This window comes from Perca fluviatilis, chromosome 6 (assembly GCF_010015445.1).
Source record: "Perca fluviatilis chromosome 6, GENO_Pfluv_1.0, whole genome shotgun sequence".
NCBI lineage: Eukaryota > Metazoa > Chordata > Actinopteri > Perciformes > Percidae > Perca > Perca fluviatilis.
Window position 1 is genome coordinate 23,172,837 of NC_053117.1, and position 26,848 is coordinate 23,199,684.

At 40.2% G+C, this 26,848-nt stretch overlaps 1 protein-coding gene across 1 annotated transcript in view; it reads right to left on the reverse strand.

The window, feature by feature from the left end:
- pde4d (phosphodiesterase 4D, cAMP-specific) overlaps positions 1 to 26,848 on the reverse strand; it is a 221,847-nt gene that overhangs the window by 173,031 nt on the left and 21,968 nt on the right. Inside the window, exon 2 of the mRNA XM_039802615.1 lies at positions 18,940 to 18,998. Coding sequence (XP_039658549.1) covers positions 18,940 to 18,984 — 45 coding nt within the window. The 5' untranslated portion in view covers positions 18,985 to 18,998. The remainder of the gene's footprint in view (positions 1 to 18,939; positions 18,999 to 26,848) is intronic.

Sequence of the window (26,848 nt, forward strand, 5' to 3'; positions counted from 1 at the left end):
GTAAGTTCCAGCTGTCTTTGTCTTATCTGCCCAAAGTCAAAAGGTTCCTAAAGTAATGAAAAGCCCCATTACAACGTAAAGACATCCAGCTGCCTCAGTCCATGTATGTGATACATTATGTTAATCAGCACATGGTTCCTAATGATTTAAGTGACCTTTAATCTACCGCTACTGTCAGGCAAAAGTTTTTACTTGACCATTTATTAATCAAGAAACCTTTTGTGAAAAAACATGATTTCATTTTGCTTAGAAAATACTCCATTTGCCACTTTATTACTGTAGGTGCACCTAGCTTAAACTAATGCAGTCTAATAAAACAGTCTTGCAATAAACCCTACCTTTATAAAGATTACAACATTCAGTTTATTGTTGAAACCGTTTTGGAGAGGTTGATTCAACTATCTGATCATTTTAGAGGATGTTGTTTGTGGTGTTGTTGAACTGTATTGCATTATACAGTGAGGTGTTTATTTAGAGTACCCTCAGTGCCATAAACCTTTTAAAATGCTTGTCTATTGTATAAGACTGCATTAGCTTTAGCCAAGTGTAAACACTAACAGTCACCTGGGAGTATATTATGTCTACAAGGGAAAAAGCCACAGTGCAGATGCTAAATAGGGAAGATTTTTTTTTGGATTCCTTTTGGGATGTTGATTTTCCAGCAACATGTTGCTTCCAGCTAGCTTCCTCCAGTGACGCTCAAACATAATCCAAGAAACAACCAAGTGTGTAGTGTTTAATTCAGTGTAAATTATATTTTCATATGAAAAATGGGTCATATGTACAGTAAAAGGGGCTGCTGGTATTAGCGAACCAGCAGAGAATAGCCTAATCACCAACTCTGCAGCTCCTCCACCTCTACAAAGTCTTTTAGCATATTAAAGCTCATTGTTTTGGTTATTGTTTAAGCTCTTCTGGTCAAAAAAGCTCTAATGAAAATACTCCACCTTCCCAGCACCAAAGGTCACACAGAAAAAGTTAGCGACTAGTTGGTCAACGTAGCGTAGCATTAGCTAGCAGATGAAGACCCAGTAATACTTGTGAAGACTTGATACAAAAACACAGCGAGAAAGAGAGTGAATAATGGACTTACATTTATCAAGTGGTCAGAAATAAGACTCTAAATTGATGCTTACGTTGCTCTGCAAATAGTCAGCTGATAGCTAACATATTAGCGATACAGTAAGAACGTCAAGGCCCTGCACATTCGATTGATTAAAAATAGGGGTGTAAACAGTTAATCGACTATCGATTAATTGTTGTTAAGAATTTACTATATTAAATTAAATTAATTGTCGGCTAACTAAACATTGCAATCTAAGACAGTTTTCCACAGGACGTAGGCCTAATTGAACGTAACACGAGATTCTCGCGGGCGACGAGAGACCCGACACAAACTTGAGGCAGTCAAAATGGAGCGGAGTGTGGGAGCTTTTCAAATTAATTAATGATGACAAAGATGCCCAGTGTAAACTCTGCGGTACTACGTTTAAGTTCAGCAGCTCTACGAGTTCGCTAAAATACCACCTTCATAACTTGCATGCAGCCATGTTGCAGGGAGGAAGTCTGTCGCCTTCACAACCTACAATCGCTGCTGTGGTGGGAAGGCAAGTCTGTGACCACAGGAAAGCGGAGGGCATTACTCAGAGGATTTGCGGCATGATCGAAAAGATATGATGCCAATTAGCACCACTGACGGTGAGGGATTTCGGAAGTTATTACACTACATGGAGCCAGGATATAATATCCCTTCTCGGCGACCATTACTACCCACTTGGAAGCACGCTAAAAAAAACAAGAAGGGGCTGAGCTAAAACACAGTTAGGCCGGCTAATGTGGCGCTCCGACGGATTGTTGGACGGCACTGACTACAGAGAGCTACATAACAATCACTTGCCACTACATTGGAAACGACTGGCAGGTAAAGTCAGCAGTGCTTCACGCGGCGCAAGACCTACAGCTGATAATTTAGCTGACAAACTCAACCAGGCTGTGCATAATTTATTTTGTTAAACTACATAAATGCCATTATCTGTACCGTATCCCAACTGGTACAATAAAACATCAACTGAGCAATATAACATGCATTTGTATTCAGTATATAAGCAATATTTTGCTTTTTATGTTAAAGACACTATTGATACCGTCAGAAATTTACATTCTCAGGAAAAAAGCCGCGTATCAGTTAATCGTTAATCGATCGATAAAGTCAGTCAACTAATGATTAATGAATTAATCGATAATTTGCATCCCTAATTAGAAATCATGTTGCAGCTGGGCATGGCAAGGGCATGTTGGAATAAAATGCGGTTACCAAACTTCATGAACCAATTGATGAAGGTGTAACCTCTCCCCCTACCAGGTGCAACTAAACTAATCAGAGGATTAGACAGATGTCACTCAAGCACAGCCTCTATAGCCTGCTCAGCCAGGCCTACTCAAGCAAATAAGTAACAGCAATAACAAGTAGTAAGTGAAAACACCTGTATGGCCCATGGGTGTGGAGGGCCTTTTTTCATTTTACTGTATAATTTTCTAAATATATTTTCTGTAATACAAAACAGTGTTAGTGGTTTTCTTTCTTGTTAGCATAGTCACAGTAAGCGCTAACACAGAAATGTGCTTAAAGTAATGAGGTGTTTTCAAAGAGAAAACATATACAATTCAGCTTGTTTTCCTATTTGAGTTCACACATTTTAGTCCACTTTTTTATTTTGCTGTCATAGTGGCATTTAATATTTTGTTCTCTCTCTCTCTCTCTCTCTCTCTCTCTCTCTCTCTCTCTCTCTCTCTATATATATATATATATATATATATATATATACACACACACACACACACACACACACACACACACACACACACACACACGTCAAAAGTTTGGGGTCACTTAGAAATTTCCATTCCACTCCATTATAGGACTAAGATCAGTTGCACTGTTTTTTTAACCAGGGCAGCAGTTTTCAGATTACATTATGTGCTTAAATAATTGCAAAAGGGTTCTCGACTGTTGTAGAAAGAAGTGGCTGATCTTTAATGCAATATCTACATTGCCCATTATCAGCAACTATTCATCCAATGTTCCAAAGGCACATTCTGTTTACTAATCTGATATCATTTTAAGAGGCTAACTGAGAAAACATTGTGGGTGGAATGGAAATTTCTAAGTGACCCCAAACTTTTGGCCTGTGTGTGTGTGTGTGTGTGTGTGTGTGTGTGTGTGTGTGTGTGTGTGTGTGTGTGTGTGTGTGTGTGTGTGTATGTATAATATATATATCTTCCCAACAAAAAGATGAAATACAAGATAAGATCGCTTCTTACTCTCCGAACAGGAGGTGGAAGAGGCTAACTGAAGTCAGGGCCCTCATTAAATCGAATTTCTTTGGACTTATAAAGATGTTGTTTCTTGATATAAGATACAAAATGTGTGCAAACACTATTTGAATATATATTTGTATCACATTTTATTTGTATTATAGAGTTAAATGTTTCTTCTTTCCCCCTCTGTGTGCCTGTTATTTGTTTGTGCGTATACCCTCTAGGCCTATATTTGTTTGGCTAATTATGTCCATTCCAGTCCTGAGGGTTAATTAGATGACCTCACATAACAGAATTTTAAGTGCCCATAGTTTCTGATAATATTTCTGTTTTTCCAACTGCTAATTATTCCCTGCTCTCCTAATTTTAAGTTTTAAGTAACTTTTAAATTGTAAATGAATGGTTTTATTTTTTCCTTCATACCCCATGGGGCCTCATTTATAAAATTGTGCATAGATTATATTCTGAAAGATTTTGTGCGCCAAAAAGTCAGAATTTTCGTACGCAAAAACAAAATTCTGATTTATAACACCTTGCGGCACACACCGGTACGCACTCTTCTCGTTATAAATACAGACGTGCATTACCTTATGCGGTCGTGCACGAGCCTATCGCTCCTCCCAAGGTCGTCTCATATTTGTCCTAATAAGGTGTTAATCAATCAATGACTATTCCAGCCTTGTAATGGAGCCCTTGATGACCAATCATGAAATGGAAAAATGGGGGAACATGATTCAGTGATAGCTCAGTTACCAATGATATATACATCATTTATGGTTCATATTTGCCATTTACCCCTGATCATATGATCATTTTTGTTTTTTTGTGAAAAATAAAATTATAGAAAAGGTAAAAAAAAAATAGAAACAAGATTTTTGATCATTATTGGTGCTTATTTCTTAGAACTTAATCAGAACAGGTGAAAGTGCTTGAAATGTAACAATTTTGTAACTTTGTGTGGGAATAGCAGGTGCAGAAAGACAACATTCCTGCACACAGACACCTACAATCAGACACGCCCACATACAGACGCACAAACACACACAGAGACGCACAGACACATTGACACGCACGCACGCCGCGCACACACGCGCACACACACACACACACACACACACACACACACACACAGCAGGCCCAGTTAGGAGGAGGACACAGTTAAGTTTCATAGCACCTACAATTATTATACTTGGGTCCAGCAGATTTATTTGTTGGACATAAATATACATTTTTATAATTCATGGATAGACCTAATTGACTGTTACGAAAACTAAATTAAAATTTAGAGTGTGCTCACATGCAGGCTGTGCGCTATGCATCCAGAGTACTTTATCCATGTGATATTTCATGTTACCATTACCAAAACCTTGGGAGCATTACGCACGATCACACGCATGGTCAAAAGGTTGCGGAAAACTGGGCACATTATTACGCATGGAAAATCTTTATAAGTCCCAACTTTTGCGAGGAATGTTTCGACGGCAAATTTCACCCTGCTTCACGCAACTTTTTCTTGCGTAACAGGTTTTATAAATGAGGCCCCTGGAGTCCTTAAGCCTTTCTGCTTGGTCTCTTACTCAGTATATGGAATAGTTTTGTTTTCTATTTTTGCTATTTATTTTACCTTATTTGCATTTTATTGATTTGAAAAAGTTATGTTTGCACATAATCAATGTGCATCTAAATTTTTCTCTTGCGTGTGACTCTAAGAATGGTTTATGTACTTCAAATTTCTGTATGCATTACGTTATTGATCAATGATAGAATAATCAGGGATGCGTCATGAGGAAAACCTGTGGAAAACAAGTGTTGTTAACAAGATCATAATGCTTTTAGGAGGAATGATGATGTCTAGGGATAATTTGTTGAATAAATTGCCAAGAGAGAAAAGAAATACAATGAATATAAGTTAGTTTTACTGTTGAGGACTTAAAGGTTCAAATAGAAAGTCCTATAAAGAAACTCACTTGAGAAAAAGAGGAAGCTCAAAGTGTACATGACAAATCACACCGGGTCAAGAGTAGAGAAAAAAAAATCAAATGATAAGAATTTCAGTGGGAGGCAAGCGCCATCTGAAAGCTGACAGTGTACATCTGAGTTGAGACCAGTGTGAGACGAGAGGAAGTCATTCTACAGTAGCAAGTCAACCTGGAAACACATCGGGTGGTCAATGTACCATTTAGTAGTTATCAGAAAAGTTGATTCTGCTGCAGTGAAGGCAGCAGCAGAGCCTCTCCTTTAAAAACAAGACCGCTTCAAGCTGCAACTACAATCAAACCTTTCACTGAATGTATGCACCGGGAAATCCATTAGCAAATATCTATCTCATTTTCACAAAGACCAAACATATTATCTAATGCAAATGACTATTTTTATATGCAAATTGCGGTTTGCTTTCTTTGTATTGGCCTCCAATACAACAGGCATCCCCCCCCCCCTCCACATTTGAAGACACAATACACCCAAGACTGCTGGACAGAAGTGAATAGAAGAAGCTATTATTGTGTTGTTTCTCTGGTACCTTGGGGACAGCACAAAGTGAATCTGTTATTTGCGTACTGAGTGGTTCCAGGACTATCTTTGATTCAGGACACACTTAAATACACACACACACACACACACACACACACACACACACACACACACACACACACACACACACACACACACACACACACACACACACACACACACACATGGAGTGAGCTGGTGAAATAGCATGATGATCATTATTCATGCCACAAACCACAAATTGTCATTGTTTCTGCATTAATAACAAGGCTTCCCCGGTAAGTAAGGGTCAACAGTTAGCATTTACATTCTACGCTCTTTTACAGGTGACACACCCTTACATGATATGTCTTTTTAATGAGTACAGAGCAGGCCTCTCGATCGATGATTTTTAAAGCTCTTCACGCCCTGGCCCCAATCTACATAGCAGATATCATTCATCCCCACATAGCTCCCAGCTCCCTCAGATCCTCCAGCCAAGGTCTCCTCCATGTCCCACGGTCCCGGCTTAAGCAAAAAGGTGACAGAGCCTTTTCTGTTGCTGGCCCTCAGCTGTGGAACCGACCTCCACCGGAAATCAGAAATGCCCCTTCAATTGTGATATTTAAAGCCAGGCTCAAAACTCACCTTTTTACACTGGCCTTCCCAGCATTTTAATTGTCTTATCCTGCTATGTTTGTAATTAGGTGTTTGTCTTTTGATGTTGTTTTAGCCTAAATCCCTGTGGCTAATGTGCTATGTACAGCACTTTGGTCAGCGCGAGCTGTTTTTAAATGTGCTATAGTAAACTTTACTTACTTACTTACTTACTCTCCTTTATACACTGAATCTCAGATACGGAGAGTACAGTTAAAAGCCCTGGTTTTCATTGCCGGGTTAACATGTCGAGGGGAGTGGGGGTCCGTTTTTGACAAAAGATAAGACAAACAATACTCCTAAACTGGAATAATACTTAATTTTTGTATATAAATGAACACAACATAGTATTATGTATCATATGAGCACAAAACAAACTAAGATGATAAAACTCTTAAAACTGGTTAAGCTGGTTTTGTACTTTAATGGTGAAAATTCCCTAACAAACTTTCAATTAATTAAATTACATAAAACCGTTTGACATGCAGTGGACCTAGTCAATAAATTCTTACTTACTTACTTCCTTACTAAAGTCTTACGTATAATAATCATGCAACGATAGTAGGCTGAAATTATTCTTATTTTGGCCTTTTTCTTGTAATGCAGACTTTCATACAGTAGATTGATTCACTGTGTCAAGCAAAGGTGCATGGCCTGGGGCAGCCTGCTGAATAAAAACACCTATTTGCCCTGCAAGTGCAAACAAATGAATTATCCTGGCAGTTAGCCCTATACCCTGCCCCTTATAGCATTATACTTCTCTATTAGAGCAGAAGGACTGACTGCCAGCCAAGAATGAAGAAAGGAGGAAGAAAATATGTGCAAACGTGTGTGTGTGTGTGTGTGTGTGTGTGTGTGTGTGTGTGTGTGTGTGTGTGTGTGTGTGTGTGTGTGTGTGTGTGTGTGTGTGTGTGTGTGTGTGTGTGTGTGTGAGTGGGCGCGCATGCAGGCCTGCATGTGTGCGTGCGCTCCCCTCTCCATCTTTGTCGTGACTGTTATGCCCCCACCGTACATCATGCAGCCAAAACACCCTACCACCGTCCACCACTGCATCCATCAAGATGCCAATCTTCATCTAGGAAGCCATTGAGCCTTTCATTACTACATAATTACCTGTAACAGACTCATTGCTACAGTGGTTTACAGAACGATGGAGCCAATATGATTAACCCTCACATTTCATTTGGCTAAAGGTAAAGCAGATGGATGATGGATCTAATGAGTCAATGAAGTTATGTCAGTATTAACCATGACCTCTTTCGACAACATATTCACAGACTACTAAACAATTGATGTAGTCGCCGTTTGCTCTTTTTGTTACTCTTACAGTGATACAGGGAACTGCTGTTATATTTGCACTTGCACGCAATACATTTTAGCCCTATTAAATCAATCTATGAATGATTTACTCATTATTTTTTTCCTTTTGTATTATACTTGATTGCATGTCCATACATTTGTCACACTCCTTTACAGAAATAGTCAAAAATTAAGATTTAAGGTTAGTTTGTGTCCTTTGGGGTTTCTTCCTAGATATCTACTTGATATCTGAGGAAAGTTAAATCTAATACAAAAAATATGTAAATAATATATTCCCTGAAGAAAAGAAAAGAATAATAAATGGCATGTGAAAATGACTTTAGTCACGTCGAAGACCATGGATCAGAGGTATGACACAAGAGACTGCCGAGAGTACAGGTTATGACATCCAACTCTGTGTGTTTCCCGACTGCAGATTATACACACAGTCCTTGATATGCACTCACTTGTGCCGGCTCTCCTAATGCCTTAAGTGGCCCTTTATGATAAGTGTGATCAGTGAAAGGTTAATTGGTCTGCTGTGACTCTTCTGTGCTCTCTGTGTACTTCATGTGTCAATCCAATGATGGTCTGGTCCCACTGTTTGGGAAGGGTGGCTGCGGGTTTGGGCATCAGCTCTGTGTTTTGGTTAAAAGCATAGCAACCTAGAAGTTTGATTTATGCTTTCCTGTTTGTATTTTCAAACAGTATGTTTCACTTTTTCAGGACAAAAGGCCCTGAGCATGTGTAAACTTGACCAAATTCAACAAAGACCAGGGAGCCGCTAGTGTTAGCCTCTGATATTGTAGCACCCAAGACCGGCTCCAACGCAGTGGATGTTCCAGTCAAGTCTTTTTTAGTCTCGCATTGCCAGACCTATCTCCAAAGCACTGCGGAGGAAGGTCTGGCTAGTACACACAGCTTTTCTGGATAGGAGAAAAACATGCTCTGGTTTAATGCCATTTCTTTAAACCAATCACAATCGTCTTGGGTGGCGCTAAGCACCGGACGCAAGGTACGGTGCCTCCAACAAATAGCTTCGGGAAGGAACTAGTTTTGGTGGAACATGTGCACGTATGGAGGCGAGCTCTGGAATTAAAATGGCTGTTGATTGTGTGATGAGAATTTTACTCAAAAATAAGATAAATATAATTTAATTGTCCATTCTAGCTCAGAGGATGTTTCCTGAATCGACCGGAGTATAGAAGGCCAACACAAAGAAAGTGAGGGACATCTGGCCGAAAATGAAGGACATCCGGTGGATCCCCCGGCGGCACCGGAACTATCCCGTAATGGAACGTCGATATAGACTACTTCTCTTCTAACATAACCTCACAAAATACTGCAATGTAGTTAGCTAATGATAAGCTCACTGGCCGTGGAAGCAACGATTGGTTACTAGCTAGGAAGTCAGCTAGCATGGCATGCTAACGTTTGCAGCTTGCTAGATAAACACACTGATTAATCCATGTGTTACACCTAAAAAAAAGACATGACCATTCTAACAATTTAGATACCAAGTATTTCTCTCACAAAAGTGTCATGCACATTGACAAATCCAAGCCATGACAGTCTGGTTGTGCCTAGTTACGATTGCTATGTTGATTGGACAATTGCGGAAAGGTTTAGCAAACAGTCAGTTTAGCGTAGCAAACTGTGGCTGGGTTCGCTCGGTTGGTAGAGCGGGCGCACATATATAGAGGTTTACTCCTCGACGCGGTGGCTGCAGGTTCGACTCCGACCTGCGGCCCTTTGCTGCATGTCATTCCCTCTCTTTCTCCCCTTTCATGTCTTCATCTCTCCTGTGGAAATGAAGGCCTAAAATGCCCAAAAAAATAATCTTTAAAAAATACCCGTCCAATCCAATCCAAACGTACATACAAAGTAGTAAAATGATGATTACCTTCAGGTCTATAAATCAGCCTTGAGACGTATAGTGATTCCCTCCTTTTATGTCATGGTTAAGAAGGACTTCATTCAATTCAGAAAAATTTGGTTTCAGTGGGCATTTAATGGGGTTTTGGAGGCTGAGAGAGTAAATAATTCAATGCAAAATGAGTCCTATTCTGACTTGAACCCTTAGTTTACATGTTTGCACATCCCTGAGAAAAAATGTGATAGAAAAGAGTTACTGTGAGGACAGTGAGGTAGAAAGTTTGTTTGAACAGCCTGATAAAGCTTTGATCATGACAGCATATCAATATGTATTACCAAATGAAATCTCTGCACCTATCATAAAATAGATACTCAAGACTTGGGAAAAACACACGCACACACTCTGCTTTGATTTATTTTATAATGGAAATGGTTAAAAATGAAGTGAAATTGAAATTTTTTGGGGAAAAAAAATAAAAAAAATTTTGGGGGGGGGGGGGGGGGGGGGGGGGGGGGGGGCTGTCTTAGATATGCAGGTGGTTCAATATTGGTTCCATTTATGTATTTTTCTCACATAAGCTCTTATTGATTCATGTAAGGACTGAGAGGCGGCCACATCTTTTCTTATTTTATTATATTCTCTTCATTCTAATTCAGTCCTCTTCTTGTCTTGTCATCTGACTTTGTGATTGAACCAAACAAACAAACAATCTGGGCTCCTTTTCACTGTTTACCTTTCTAATGGTCTTGCCGCACACCAGAAATCAGGCATCTCGTCAATTTGAAGAGGAAAAGAGAGGCAAGGATTGCAGAGTTGGAAGAACGCGGTAAATCGTTAGAGTAATCTCTTAAAACTTGTTTTTCAAAATCTCAAACAGAGCTGAATGATCTGCTAAGAAGGAGAGCTGAATTCATAATGCACAGAGTGAGGCAAAATAACTATTTTAACGGCTGTAAACCAAGCGAATTGCTTGCTCTGAAACTAAAACAAAGCGAGTCCAGAGCTACTATCAACAGCATGAGGTATCTCAACAAATCCTAAGGATATCAGCGCCACTTTTCAATCCTTCTACTCAAAGTTGTATGAGTCCTCCTGCAACTCAGATCCGACACAGTGCCAGGAGTTCCTAAAAGAGCTAAACCAGCCTCTTTTTGACCCAGAGGAGTCAGAAGAACTGGGTCAACCTATAATGTTAGATGAACTTAAAACTGCATTAAAAACAAAAAAGGGAAAACACCAGGGTTGGATGGAATTCCTTCAGAACTTCTTCTACAGTATTTTGACATATTAGGACCTACCATTTTACAAGCTTTAACTTCAGCCATAGAGAAGGGTACATTCCACCAACAAACCAACACTGTGCTGATCTCCGTTATGCCAAAGAAGGGCAAAGATCCTACGGATTGTTCAAATTACAGGCCCATCAGCCTCATCGGGACTGATATTAAGCTTTATTCCAAAGTCCTGGCTCTCCGCTTAGAGCGCTTTATCGAGAAGCTAGTCCACCTCGAGCAATCAGGTTTTATACCCAAGCGTCATGCTGCAGACAATATATGGCTTTAGACCACCTAGAGTGGAACTACTTGTGGCAAGTAATGGAGAGGCTTGGTTTGGGAGCCAAATTCATTCACATGGTATGTACTTTATATGAGAATCCCACGGCCATAGTCTCAACCAATAGCCTGCACTGTAAGCCATTTCCCATAGAGCGGGACTCGCGAAAGGGTAGCCCACTCTCCCCCATGCTGTTTGCAATCTCTCTTGAACAAGCCATAAGGCAAAATAAAATATGTAATGTCCAGATTAAATCCAATAGCAGCTCAATATCATTATTTGCGGACGATATTTTGTTGTACATTTCTGATCTTGAGGACTATATTCCAAAAATTCTTAAGACCTTCAACAAATTTGGCTCAATCTCCGGCTATAAAATTAACTGGAATAAATCTAATCTTCTTTTATTGAATAACAGGCATGTGGCTTCACCCATTAATGTTACAATACCAACCCAAAGCAAAATTACATATTTGGGCATCACCATACATGCATCCCTACAGCGAGTTGTCCAGGACAACTATGAAACTATATTAAGTAGTGTTCAAAGGGATCTGGCCAATTGGTCTGCGCTGCCAGCATCACTACGCTCCAGGATTGCTGTTGTTAAAATGAACATAGTTCCTCGTGTGAACTTCTTAAGTACAATGATCCCCTTACCCCCACCAATACATTTCTGGAAGAAACTTGATACTTTAATTCGGCAGTATATTTGGAATAATAAACAACCTAGGCTAAAATACTCTACCCTGCAACTTACCACAATCACGGGAGGCCTGGCCCTCCCCAACCTTAAGGTGTACCATAGAGCCTTTCAGCTACGGGCCCTCAGAGTGTGGATGGACCCCTCATCTACAGTCCCATGGTGAGAAATAGAGCAAAACCTCTAGAAATCTAAGACTGCAAGACCTCGCCTTTGCAGGTGTGTGTCCAAAAAAGTGTACGCTAGCCTATGGCCCTATTATTACCAACACATTGACCAGCTTTAAACAGGTGAGCTGAGCCCTGAGGGGAACGCAATTAATTGGGAGACAGTTTGGGACAGCTTTTTTTTCATTGTTCCAAGAACCCAAATCACCAGCAGATCCACTTTAACATAGAGTGAATAGGCAAGGTGTGTTTTTTTCTTTTTATTAATATTATTTTTTTCCCTCAAGGCCGCAGAGGATGTGGGGGTGGGAGAGGGTTTTTGTTCTTGTTCAATTGTATTTGTCTGTTTTAAAAATTTCAAAAACAATAAAAAAATTGATAGAAAATAAATAAATCAGGCATCTCTGCATACCATCTGTCTATATTGTCAAGCTACATCGCTATTAGAGCTTTTAAAGTTACTCCCTCCCTCATGCATGATTTATTAACTATTCATATAAATTAGATCATTTTCTCAACGAACAGGAAGTCATCCCTTTTTCAGAAACAGAATTTTTCATTAGAACCTTTTTTCTGTTGTCCTTAAGAGAGATTAAGATGGCATCAAGATGGTTGTTTCTTGGCCCTTAAATTTTTGGAAGTGTTCACAGTGAAAACCACAGACCGCAGTCATGTCAGCTCTTTTTGTTTTATAATTGTGCCCTTATAGAAATAATGGCGTGAAATCATCAGTATGCAGTGGATGTGTCTATGTCTAGAAGAGCTCTCTTCCTTGATGCATTTTTCTTTATCTTCCACTGAGAGTGTCGGGGCATTACCTGGGGCGAGCTGAGAGGCATTCCTTTCTTTCTTAGTTGAGCTCAGTGTCCAGCAGGGTCGGTTCCACTCTTGCAGCTGGCTTCACTGGAAGTTTCCCTACTCGTATGAAGGCGGTGGTGTTGAGAATCCCGTGACAGGGGGAGAGAGGGCTTCGGTGGTAGCTCTTCTTCCTTCCAATGTAATTGCCAGTTGTTGCAGGACCTGGTTAATCCTGGTTTAGGTTCATGGGTGTAGGGAGAACATCGTGGCTCTGATGGCGAAACTCAGTGTGCTTTCCTCCCTCTCCCAAAGATCCTTCCAGGTGAGCTTATGATGCTCCAGATTTTCCCAGCTAGTCCACTGGCTCCGTTTGGACTGTGAGCATGCCTTTGCACATCTCTCTGCCTCGCATCACCATTTCAGTTTCTGATGACATTATAACAATGTATGTTGCATCATTTTGCATTCCAAGACTATAGAGACTGAATCAGGATCCATGTTGATAACAGGTGTATTGATCTTGTTAACACGTAAATTGATCTTGGATCAGGTCATAGGACCACACCAACACAACACAACACAAAATCAAACTCAGCAGAGCGGTTTTGCTATAAGCTACTTAACAAAATGGCCATGAAATGTTTTAAGGGTTAGATTAAAACATGGGAATGCACCATCAGTGCTTACTATTATTATACTCAGTACGTTCAATCCTTCATCATCAGTGCCATTATTCATCTCTGTGCATCTCTGAATTTAGCAAATGAGTTTTATCAGAGAATTAATCTTAAATGGATTCTGGGTAAAGCCTGGAAGCAATGTGAGAAGTGACTGGAATAGAAGTTAATACAGCTAAAGCAAAGGGGAGGGAGAGAGAGAGAGAGAGAGAGAGAGAGAGAGAGAGAGAGAGAGAGAGAGAGAGAGAGAGAGAGAGAGAGAGAGAGAGAGAGAGAGAAGAGAGATTGCTATTGGAGGAGATGCAGTAAATCATCTGGTTAAAAAACAATTTAGTCCTTCCATTTATCTGCCGGTACCTAGGCAGCTCTCAGCTTTCTGGAAACCTATACTACATCTGAAACAAAGAAGCAAGAAGGAGGTTTTATCTACAATCTTCCCTCCTCTGCCTGAATGGCTTTGGCTCTACAGAAAACATGTATGCAGTTTATGCAACCTGATTTATTTAGGAAAGTTTGATATCCATGGCTTATGTTACTCTGCAATCTGAATGTCTCCACCAGTCACAAATTTGCTTGGCACATGCTGTCTTAGTTGCCTCAACAACACAGGTTTATCTATCTCTTAATGGTGAGAATTACTGGTATTTACAACCAGGGTGTGTGTTTTTACTGCTTGAGCTAATGGTTTACTTAGCTGTAAAACAGAGTATCCTGTGGGGTAATACAAATGAACTTAGTTCATCAGTACACAGTGCTCACAGCTTCACACAGCAGATTTATCAGGGTCAGGGGATGTAGTCATATTGGGAATATTGTACTGTGTACTGTTTCACTCCTCTTTTTGCCTTGGATCCACATTATGAATAAATATGCAGGTTAATATGTTTTCCATTGGAGTTTACAAGTTTATTTTTCACGCCTAAAGGTAACATAATATTTTTTTTTTTAAAAAAAAAAAACAACAAAAAAAAAAAAAAAAAAAAAAAAAAAAATTTTGTTTTTTATATATTTTTTTTTATTAAAAAAAAAAAAAAAAAAAAGGTTTTTTTGGAAATGGGATTGAAAATTTTTTTGTTTTTTTTGGTTCTCTTTAAAGGTTTGGATTATCCATCAATCATCAGAAAAACCTCAGTTTCATCACACATTTACTGTGTGAAATACAGAGTGCGCATGCAGCTGCACCACATTTTTTTAATTAATTATTAATTAATTTAAACATTCTTTGTGTTATTTGCATTACATTGTGTAGGATATCAAACACCTCCATACCTCTGCTAGGTGTATGCTGATACTGTTATATGCAAATTAGATTTCTATTCTTAGACAATTATGGCATACATTAGGCCCCCTTTTTTCAATCTCAAGTAACGCACGTCTTACATTTCCATTTGTATTTGCATCACCCCTTGGGCTGTACAATGGCAAATGGTTGCAAAAAGTAAAAAAAAGTTTGTAAAGGCAAAACAAACACAGAGGACACTATGATATGATGACACATATCATCTTGTTTCCAATTTATCTCAGCAGGGAAAGTGACAAAATTAAGACACAAGATACAAAACTAGCAGGACAGATGATAAGAAGGTAACACTGTGCACGGTACACTTAAGTGTCTTATTGGACGTGAGGGAGATGAATCCCTTTGTTTCAAAGAGCCCCCCTCTAGCCTTTGAGGCGGGAGAAGAAATGTCTGGCGGGGACAAGACCCAGAGTCTTCCTCAGCTTCAGACATGGCTCTGTGAAGCACTGGTCTGTGCATGACAAAATTAGATGCAATACCCTGAAGGTGCCCCAAATCTACTTTTGCAAAAACAAATGCACTCATAGGTGGCTAATAGGCTAAAGTATTTAAACCCCACAACACATTTTCTGTATTTTCCTCATCTGTGCAAAGGGTCAGGGTCACTGTACTGTAATATACAGACATAAAGTGGAGCCTACTACTACTTAATGTTTTGTATCTACACACAATAAATTGCTCTGAAGATAAAGCGTGAGGGTCTGGATTGTTTTGTAATAGGAACGTGAGACAGAAAGATACCACAAGTCATCCATGAACTGAATCTGGGTAAACTGTGCCACGGACAGGACGGCAGATTCATCACTCCATGAATCCTCCATGTCGACCTTTCTCGTACAGAGTTTACACACCAACCTTCATGCATCAGCCCCTAAATCTGCGCTGAGCATGCTGCTAAACACCTTATGCAAGATTAATCACACAAACAGGCTGTGAAATGAGAACTGTGAGCGGGTGGTGATGTTTCTTTACACAAGTTGTAGCAGAATAAATAAATATTGAGCCTGCCGACCTATCTGACTATGTGCGTGGACGATGCTTTTATGTGCAGGCTCCCCACAGACAACAGAACAGGCAGAAAGACCCTGACAAGTACGTTTGGACCAGATAAAAAAATTTGCCCCATTGAGTTTTGGCAGGCTTGAGGAGAAAAACACATGTAATTTCCCTGAGTGCCAGTCATCATTGTATGGAGCTGCCTGCTAATCTAATTACATGTATCAAATATGCAGTAGATTAATCCACTCTCTCATAAATAAGTAAGCAGCCAGATAAGCAATGGCTCAAAAACAATTAACAATGTTTGCACTGGGCCTGTCAAATCAATGATAAGAAGTCTGCTATTATCAGGTTTATCTAACAATAGCCACTGCCGTGTATGATGCAGTAAAATGTTCTTTTGGGTGAAAAAATAGTGGAGTGTGGATTTAGAGGGAAGGCAAAGAGCCCTTTCTTTAAAAAAAATATATATATATATTATATATATATCTTGGCATTATTGTTTTAGATAAGTAGTATCTGTCTTAAATGGCTCTCTCAAATCCTGGAGGAGAGTTCAACAAGGGTTAAAAGCTAGAGTAGAGGCCTTTTGGGAATTGATCATCACAAAACTGTACTTAAAGTTTAGAGTGTTGTTGCTCTTTTTAAGATGTCTGTGAGGTTAGGGAATTATATATATCATTAAGCCCTTTATTCCATATCCTTTGTCCATTTTCTTCATTTGATCTCCTGCAGCTGTCTCTTGTCCTGCTCATCCTTCAGTCACTTTTCTGATTCTCTTATAATGTTCCCCTCCTCTGATCCTGTTAAATCTAATTCCCCAGCTCTTTTCATTTAATATCTTGTCATCCACTTCCCCTCTACTCATCCTGCCAGCCTTCAACTGTATGAGCTGAGTGTCAACTGGCTTCACTGGTGATTAATGTGATTTTAAGTCATCAAATAATTCAAGCTGAATCCTCCTCCTCCTCCTCCTCCATCTTTGTACTCTTCCTATGCATTAAATACTAACCAACATCTTCACCATATCGCCCTGTTAGGTCTCCTCACTTAAAACCTGCTCCCCTTATCCTCAAGGCCGGAGAGGCCCAAATACATGGCCTAAATGCTCCCCTGCTGGGCTCTAATTGGTGATCAAGATGTGCACGGGAAGGAGACGGAGCTGCGTTTGGCCCATTTCTATTCCCTCATCACATTCACATGGCCACAGTCACATCTGCGTAACCATGGTGATGCTGATAAGGTGACTCATGACTATTCATCAATGGCGCTGCCTGATTGGACAGCCCCCGAGAGCCTTGCGAAACGTATTCATCAGCGCAGCCTGTGTCGTTGCTCTACCTCAATATGCCCCTCAGGATGATGAGGGAGCATCTCTGCTGCACTCAGTGTGTTTTTCCACATTCACTTCTTGTCTTAATCTCACCCCCACACCTCCTCTCTTCTCTCTAATTACCCGTCCTCTCTTGCTGTCCCATCCATTTCTCTCGCAACACTTGTATCTCTTCTTTGCCCCCTTGCCCTGCTCCCTTCACTTGGTCTTAATTGACGAAGGCATTAATCACAGGCACATCTGACATGAATTATTGCTCACCTCGCCAAATCTCTTACTGCTGCTCGGTTACAAATCCCGCCCACTCCCGCTTCCCACTACTAACCAAGGGAGAAAACATTCGAAATTCAATAATTTCCCCCAGGACATGTTTTAAAATCCATTGTCTCTTCAATGACACAAAATGTGAATCATCAATCAGTTTTTTGTTCCATTAGTAGTGGTTTCATTCCATTTTAAAAAGGTCATGTGTTCCTGTCGCTGTTGTTTTTTTTAATAAACATTTACATTAATGCAGCTCTTTTGAATATTATGCCAGTGGGACTACATGCTTTTTGTTTTAATATAATGTTATGCCTCAGTTTGAGCAGTCTATCTTGCAAGCAATCATGTCTTTGGATATTTTTTTTTTCATCTGTGACCTCTTGCTGTCCCATGGAGCTACACCAAAGTGCATTTGAACAGTAGAACTAATAATTATATGGTTTCTATACATGCCAAGACAACGTTGTTGGAAATGTGTGGCTTTCTGTCTTAGCTTTCACTATGATTCTAGAAGGATGGACCCTGTGGCAAACTTACAGCAAGAATGGAAATAACTTTTTTCCCTCTCTTTTAAGAGTCTTTTTTTTTTTTTAGGGGAAATTCTCTGCCCCTGCATACTCAATGTATTTCCTCTCTGATGTCAGATCATTTGAAAGACTTGCAAACTGGCCCTACGTTTGAACTTCAAGTCAAGGTCAGCAACCGTGGAGTATGATTGAATATCTTATTCATGCACGGGGGGGATATGCCTCACAGTGTCTGTTGCTGCTCTATCCGAGCTCCATCTCTAGTTGAACACAGCAGCTCTGACCTCTCTAGTTGTCTGTAGGATTTCCAGGAAGCTGCCTAATGAATCCAGATGGATAGTGGTGGATGACTCCGACATCATATGAGAGCCCAGATACAGTCAGTTAGATGTTGATGCTAGTGTAGCGGTTGTGGGGGGATGGGTGATGAAGGAGATATGCATGAAAGGAAAATACCAGTTTTGAACTCGTGTGGAGATTGTATAAAATAGTGCTATTAAATGACAGTATTGGATACTCACATAAAGGATGAAATCATTCATCATCATGTCGATTCCACCTCACTAATCCAGGGATGGTTAGTTAAACATCTTTCTCGTGTTGTGAGCAGCAGAGGGAGTTCAGGCATATTCACAAGTCTGTTCCAAATTTGAATCATCTCACATTTAAATGTGTCACGTTTGGGGGTTTCCATCCCATATCACCACTAATGGCCAAAACTGGTGTGACTTGGGATTTTCCAGAAATTATTGAGTAGCTCTATAAATAATTGTGTTACAACTTGCATTTTCATGGAACCAATTACTGCCAGAAACATAATCTGAATCAGGAAATCCACAAGACCTATACAAACCCCTTATATTACATATATAATGGAGTACAATAGAATACATAAGAATGGTTTTGCCTATCAAGATGTAGAGTTGTGTAAAGATGAACGATGAAAGGATGTAAAGGGAAAGCTGCTGTTCACTTACACTCTCCCGCTGGCTTTCGTCCCTGGACCGGTCATTCTTTTGCATGGTGCGTGCCACCTCTGAAAACAGGCAAGCTTCAGTCACAGTTATTCGGAAAGGGGGGTCGGGGGTGAGCAAAAAAATACAAGCAAAACATTTGTGAGGAGGTAGCCCATTTCAACTAATTCCCAAACTGATCATGTAAACTTTAACAAGTACATCAAACATTCTGCTAGATTTTTCAAAAATGTATTTAGGTTACTTCATTTAAGTAAATGAAAGAACACAGATTGTACAAATCTGTGATGCATTTTTATGCACTGTATGGAGTTTTTGAAATGTGTTTATTGTTTTCAAGCAAGATAGCACTGTCTTGTCAGGCTGAGGGGTTTTGTGGTTTGAGAATATGAAAGCTTTGATCTCCTAGACAACCAGGTACGTGTGTGTGGTGAAGGGGGAACATGATGCGTGTGTGTGTTGTGTTGGTTGAGAAAGGAGCCATGCTGGGATCCACTGGCCTATTAGAATGCATTAGAGTGTAAAAGGTAAAGGTCAGTGAATTATCAGCCAGAGTTATGTTACACAACCGTGTTCTGTTTACCTGGCCTAATAACCCCGAGCCTACACCTGCCTCTCTCTCCATTCTCGCTCTTTGTCACTCTCTCTCTCTCACACACACACACACACACACACACACACACACACACACACACACACACACACACACACACACACACACACACACACACACACACACACACACACACACACACACACACACACACACACGGCAAGACCCATTGTGCTGAACTGAATTTCCACAACCGTTGATAGATTGTGAAGTGTTGAGACTCATGGGAAAAATCCTGTAGAAGAAAGAAGTAAACAATCAAATTCTGGTGTGGTTTGATTGGTGCATATACAGTAAGTCTACTTGTGTTTTGGTATTCCTGTCACGTCTAACATTGTCTGGTTGATATCAACCAGCAAGAAGTATCAAGAAAGTAAGGAGACAATTCAGTACTCCTCATTTTGCTCTGCTTTTATATAACAACTCGCGCTATCCTCTCTGTGTATTTCTATCAAGTTTTGTGTGAATGCATATATGCAGTCCCTGAATAATATATTTTCCCTACTACAGCAACTTCCTTTATGGTTGTCTGTGTTTCACATTAGGGAACGCAGGCTAACAGGTAATTTTTATCAGCCTAATCCATGCAAGGCAACACCTGCATATCACTTGCCATTTACTACCTACACCTTCATTTACATGGTCCATGAGTTTAGAAACAACACCAATTCCACTTAATCTCTGTCTACTAGAGACTAGGACCCATCAGCAACACTGGATGTACTTTGAATGAGTGATCAGCCAAACGGGTAACACATTATCCTCCACTCCAGTCCCTTAGCTCGGGCCAATCTCCACTAAATAGATGTGGAGTGACAGGACTGCCAGGTAATTACCAAAGGCAGAAAAACCGACAGAGCTGACCGGACAGTCTCCATCGATTGTTCTCTGAGGAGAGGAGAGAGATTGGTCATGACATGGTGCACAGGCTTTGCATGATGTTGATGTTGTTCTAAAGAGCACCATGTGCATAACTCTGCATAGAGGCCAGAATGTATGCACAGCACCAAGCATGCCCATTAACATATAATATCAACACCTTGTTTCAATAGACGGTGGCTGCATTCCTTGTTGTCAGAGTTTCTTAGGATACTCTCCTTCCCGCTGTACGTATACATTTTGATTATCAAATTGTCAGAAATAACAGGAATATGTATAGATTTCTGTCAAATAAGGTAACACAGACTGATTGCCTTTACTCTACGCAGACTGGTCATGCTTACTGCCGTGCGTAGTCCCCCCCCCCCCAAAGGTCCATTCTAAACTAGGAAAAACCCTGTTCACAATGCAAGTATTTACACCTTTAGTTAGATCTTTAGGTTTGTTAATTCCGGCTGGTGAGAACAGCGCCATTCAGACTGCGAGGTGCAACAAATAATCATGGCAAGACAATGTGAAAATGAAGATTTGTTCCTCTTCTGCTGTAACTGAACTGCAGTGGGGTTTGGTAGAGTGGGAGTGTAATCTGCACACAGGGCACAAGATAACCCAGGGCAAACCACAGCCTTGACCTATGCTCATATTTAGCTATCTCTGCAAGTGTTAACTGCTATGAACCATCATGCTTTGTCCCTACACAGCCACCAAAATCCCTCAACATAGCAACAGTGATATGTAAATTTTCAGTCTAAAACATTTCTTGGCATCTCACATTTTACCATCTCTCTGTAGTCATTAAGTGTTATAATTATGCAAGTCCATATGATTAAGCTGTCTGCAAAGCATTGCGGGCTATGTTCCGGTGCCTGTCAGGAAAACCCAGTCAATTATTTCGAATTTGTCTAGACTAAAGATTTAAAACTGTAAACAGCTATTTCAGTCAAGAGCTGGGCACAGACTGAGAAAACTCGAATTAACAGAGTGATACAAAATGTCCTGAATGTGGCGGTGCAGTTGACATGTTGTCCAACTCGCAGATTTTATTGTCTCTAGTACTTGAAAAAATTAAGCTATAATCTACAGTCCACTCCAAGCACTCCTGTAATTACACTCCATGTATTCTCTTTTCTGGCGCTGTACTTATAAAAAAGGATCTGTGGTGTTGATTATGTTTTTCCACCTTCAAGATGAATCGTCATCGTCATCTGTGGTGTTGTAGAGGAGGGGGGTGTATTTTGGTAAATTGACTGGATTCACAATGTATATCCACTGACAGATTGACATATATATTGAGAGGCAAAACGGGGATGTATGAGAAAATCTGGAGGCCATTTGACCGGTTTGTAAAAGACATAGGGGAGCTGCTACTGTGATACTGTCATATAATTGGAGAGGGGGGGTGGGGGGGGGGGGTTGCTTTAAATTGTAACTGCAATGAAAATTTAATAAAAACATTGCATTTAATTTTTTTTTAAATAACTTCTTTTACTTCTGCCCGGCTGTCCCAACGCCCCGCGAATCACGTGTTCGCTTCACGCATGCTTCTGGGCGCCGCTGTCAGCAATTAAAAAAATAATGAAGCCAAGAACCAGGTGTGGACGGGGCCTGCTGTGAGGCGGGTGGTGGAATATCAAGCATTGACTTGAATGGCCGCAATTGCTCGCGGGGGCCGCGTGGTGGAAATACCCCTTTAGTGCACACTGTTGTGTCATTAACAGCCACATTCATGGTCAACTTTGCAGTTCATACATGGTATCTCTAAATCAGCTAAAGGTCTATCATAGCTTGAAGTAGCTGTTGAAATGAATGAAATAAACTCTTCCTCTTTCCATCTCTCACTGTCTCTTCAGGGTGGGCCGAGAGCCCAAATATGATGATTCTCCAGAATAATGTGGATTTCAGCCTTGAGAGCACAAGGCTAATTTAGCAAAAACTGAATCAGCAGGAGAGAAGGTGCAGATACAAAGAGAGAAATAGATGGATAAACAACATCACACTCTTGATCTCAGCCAGCCATTATTATTTACCTTGTTATACATGCTCCTGAAAGCTGCACTAAGAGGATAAAAGTATTTTGACGTGCACATTCTCAATTAAAACGGCAGCCAATGACCACTCACACACACTTAATAAATCTTTATAGTGATCTGAACTGGGCTGCAAAGATTGTTCATGTATATGTGAACTCTCTGTGACAAATACATTTTTAGACTCATTAACCAGTCACATCACACTCTTCTTTTTCAGACACAGCAACACTGCAGTTACAATTTTCTAGTCTCAGTGGTGATTGCAAGACCGGCCAGTCAGCAACACCGGTGTTTGTGGACTAAAACAAACAGAATTTGTCTTTTCTTTTGTACTGCAGGCGGGAAGCCCTTATTGTTTGTGTGTCTCGGTGTGTGTGATAGAACAGTGTGGCAGGGTGTCTGCCTACATTGCAACCACAGGGGGTTGATTTCTGTCTGAGCTCAAGTATTAGTTACGTGAGGTGCTACCGATCCCCCACCAGAGAGATCCAGATATGAAAACCTGCAGATGATATTTCTCCCCCTGTCCCTTTGATACATCCTTTGTTGGCTTTTTAAATTAACTTCATGCCATCTTTAGGAGAGTGATGAGAGTTTATCCTGTGTGATCACGTTAGGCGAGTGAGCAAAAATTTAGCTGAGCTATAGTTTCTCCTCACCCAGCAGTAGAAGGTCATGGCTGTCTCTAATATGCTCTAAATTTCAGCTACTGCGTGAAACGTCTCCTTCATTTCTTCTTTGAGCTCCCGCAGCTGCTTATTGAATAATCGCTCAAAAGTATCTCAGCCGTTTATTGTAGCCATTCAATCAGCCGAGATGAGCAGGCGCTGTGGCTTTGTTGAAATAGCCAGTCACTTTTATTCTCTTTGTAGGCAAATTAGCATAGACCTTTAATAGAGTACGCTTTTTGCTAAATTTGTACAGAATTGTACATATTGTGGAGGAAAGCCACTTGAAGAGTATACATTAATAGTTAAGCTTAGATGGCAAATACCAAAATGAAGCAACCAGCAAGCTTAGATGGCAAATACTAAAATGAAGAAATCAGTAAACAAATCAGTCAATACTGTTGCAAAGCTACATCTTAGAATCTTCTAATTAAAATATATTACAACTCATTATAGGATACATCAAATTGTTTGCAGGGTAAGAAGAAATTACACGTATTTGAGGCTCACTAAAATCTCCTCTTGGTGTACCATCCAATCAGTCTAATTTGGCAGCACTTAACGGAAATGGATTTTCCCACCTCATGGAGTTCCTTTACCTAACTAAAGATTGCAGCGTAAATTATCATCCTATTGATTAAGTTATTGTATTTTGGTCACTGATTGCATCTTAAAGATCACTGCTGAACCCCTTTTAAAGTAAGATGGGTTTGTTTCTTGTAGGAATATATAGATATATATATTTTTATTTTTTTTATTTTATTGTAGGGGGTGTGTGTGTGTGTGTTATGAGCAGCAGCAGTAGTCTGTCGAGCCACTGACTGAGCCGAAACATAGCAGTGGCTCCTCCAAGTGGTGCTGCAGTTACAAGACATGATAGCACAAATAAAAAAAGATTATCTCTTAATTTTATCTGACATATGTGGAGAGACACTACTGAGGAGCAGATCCTCAAATGTCCCTGCCTTTCTTTGGCTGACCTTGTCCTGTCTTATACAATGAGGACTAGCATTAGCTGCCACCCTAATCCCTCCCAGTCCATACATCACATAAATCAGCTACGATCCAACCACTGTAGGGCTGTCACTTCCTGTAATACAATCACACACCCTCATGCACTAAAACTCAAAGGCATGCCAACATACGTGTGCACACACACACCTCTGAAACATGACCTCCAAATGATGGATGTGTGCTGTCACTTGGTACAGACTCTCTCTTTCAGAATACTTCAAAACTATACACTTGATCCTATGCAGTGTGTGTAGGAGCTCCAATTCATTCAAAGGCTGTTATAAAGCCATATCTGGCTAAACAGCTCAGTTACCTTTCCATTCATTCCTGTAGAGCTTTGTTGACAGTGATGAGCCCTTTGGTAGCAGCTCGAAACGATTTCACAGCAAGTGGACCAGGGAGGAAAATACAATAAGACTTACTTGAAATGTAAATTAGCTCTCACACCTCTAGCTCTTTGAAAATAACGGTCTTATATTTCACCTGTTGTCTCGCAGACCCAAGTATGAGTCACTCATTTTCTTGTTTGCTTGTTGTGCTGTGAAATTGGGGTCATCAGATGTGGGAGTATTTTGAAGTTTGATGTGCATCAACAATGAAAGTCTAAAATTATTATTTATTTGAATTTGGCATTTTTTGGCCCACTGCATTTTTATTTTTGCAGCCAGAAGTGACCATATTTGGACAAGAGGGTGGAGCTAAGTTCTCGGCTAGCTTGTTTAGCAAGGTGCAAAATTTAATTTTTATCACAACTGAACCCTGAACAAAACATTTTTAGGTGACCAAAATGTTATAATTAACTTTCATGAACTGAAAGCACACCGGACAACACCATTGTAGAGACTTGACAATCACAAGGTAGTCTAGATCGACACGTTTCATTTCTGGGATTGTTCAGGTGCCGCTGGAAATTCCGCCTAATGTCCGTTACCTTCCGCTTTCTTTGTGTTGGCATTTTAAACTCTGGTTGATTTATCAGGACTATGGTTAACTGCTCCTCAGATCTCTGCAGGGTAAATCCAGACAGCTAGCTAGACTATCTGTCCAATCTATCTGTCTATCTGTTTTCTGTTGCACAACTAAAACAACTTTTGAATGTACACATGTTCCACCAAAACAAGTTCCTTCCTGAGGCTATTTTGCAGAAGCATCGTTGCTCCGTCTGGCGCTTAGCACCGCCCAAGACAATTGTGATTGGTTTAAAAAAATGCCAATAATACTTTTTCTCCCATCCCTGAATGCTTGGTGGACTAGCCAGACCTTCCTTTGCAGCGCTGTGGAGGAAGGTCTTGCAATGTGAGACTAATCACAAGTTAGCCATCCCCTGCTTTATCGTCTATTTTACAGTACTCTAAATGGGACCATCATTTACTAAATGAACATGATGAAACTAGCAATTGAGACCATAAACTAATTAGGAAAATGTTTACTGAGGTAATAAATCAAGTGAGAAGTAGGGTCATTTTCTCGTAGGCGTCTATACAATCGGACTTCTTTTTGCAACCAGTAGAGTTGCCCCGCTGGCCATTAGAATGAATACAGGTTTAAGGCACTTCTGCATTATCGTCACTTTTCAGGCCTGGAAGTTGCTGCTTAAAAACATTTAACATCACCTGATGTTCAAAATGTCATGTCATGGGCGCCCGGACAGCTCAGTTGGTAGAGCGGGCGCCCATATATAGAGGTTTACTCCTCGACGCAGCAGTCCCGATTTCAACTCCGACCTGCAGCCCTTTGCTGCATGTCATTCCCCCCTCTCTCCCCTTTCATGTCTTCAGCTGTACTGTTGAATAAAGGCCTAAAAATGCCCAAAAAATTATCTTAAAAAATAAATAAATAAATAAAAATGTCATGTTATGTTCAAAATGTGATAAGTTACATGTTGCATGCATGTGCAAGAAGTGAGTTGCATTCTGGCTGTGGACTTCCAACTACTGAGAATAAGATGCTATCAATTCCTTAAATCTTTCATATTTTAAATTGTATCTCTTGTTGCTGACTCATCCTAGAATTATTGTATCACAGTTAATGAAGCAACAAAAACTGTGGCTCTGAAGGGAGCTTTTCTAAAGACTGTGTATGTTCCAGTGTTTTTGGAGATTAACCCCTACGAGTGTACCATTTTACAAACTCACACTTGTCAAAAAATGTCACTATAAATGGCGCTGGTCTTTCAGCTCACAATTTAGATTTAAGAATCTGCAACTTTACTGTTTTTGTTCACTCTCACAACTCTCATTAACCCTGCTTCCAACCACAGCACGCAGCTGTTTTCAGCAAGAATGTGCAGATAACCCTATTTTATACAGTCTATGAGATAAACCCACTGTACACCAGCTCCAGAGCACCAAACGGCTGACAAACTAAATTAGCGACTAGCTGGTGGACCTTACACTTTCCAGGGGGACACAAACACAACTATGTTTGCCAATGACTTTATAAGGTGAACGTGCCATTTTTGTGTTTACAGCTTATTTCGCCTCCCCCAAAAATACCAAAAATAAAAACCATCAATTGATGGTGCTATAATTCAGCAAAACATATTGTCATGCTGATATACTGTGAGACCAATACAATTTGAGTGTAAATTGGCTGATTATACCAAACCTCTTTTTGGTTTTCTAATGTAAAATTAGTCTTGGCCATAAACTATAGTCTATCAAGTATTTAAATATCTTTTTTTACTGTGATGTGTTTTAAGAGCCAAT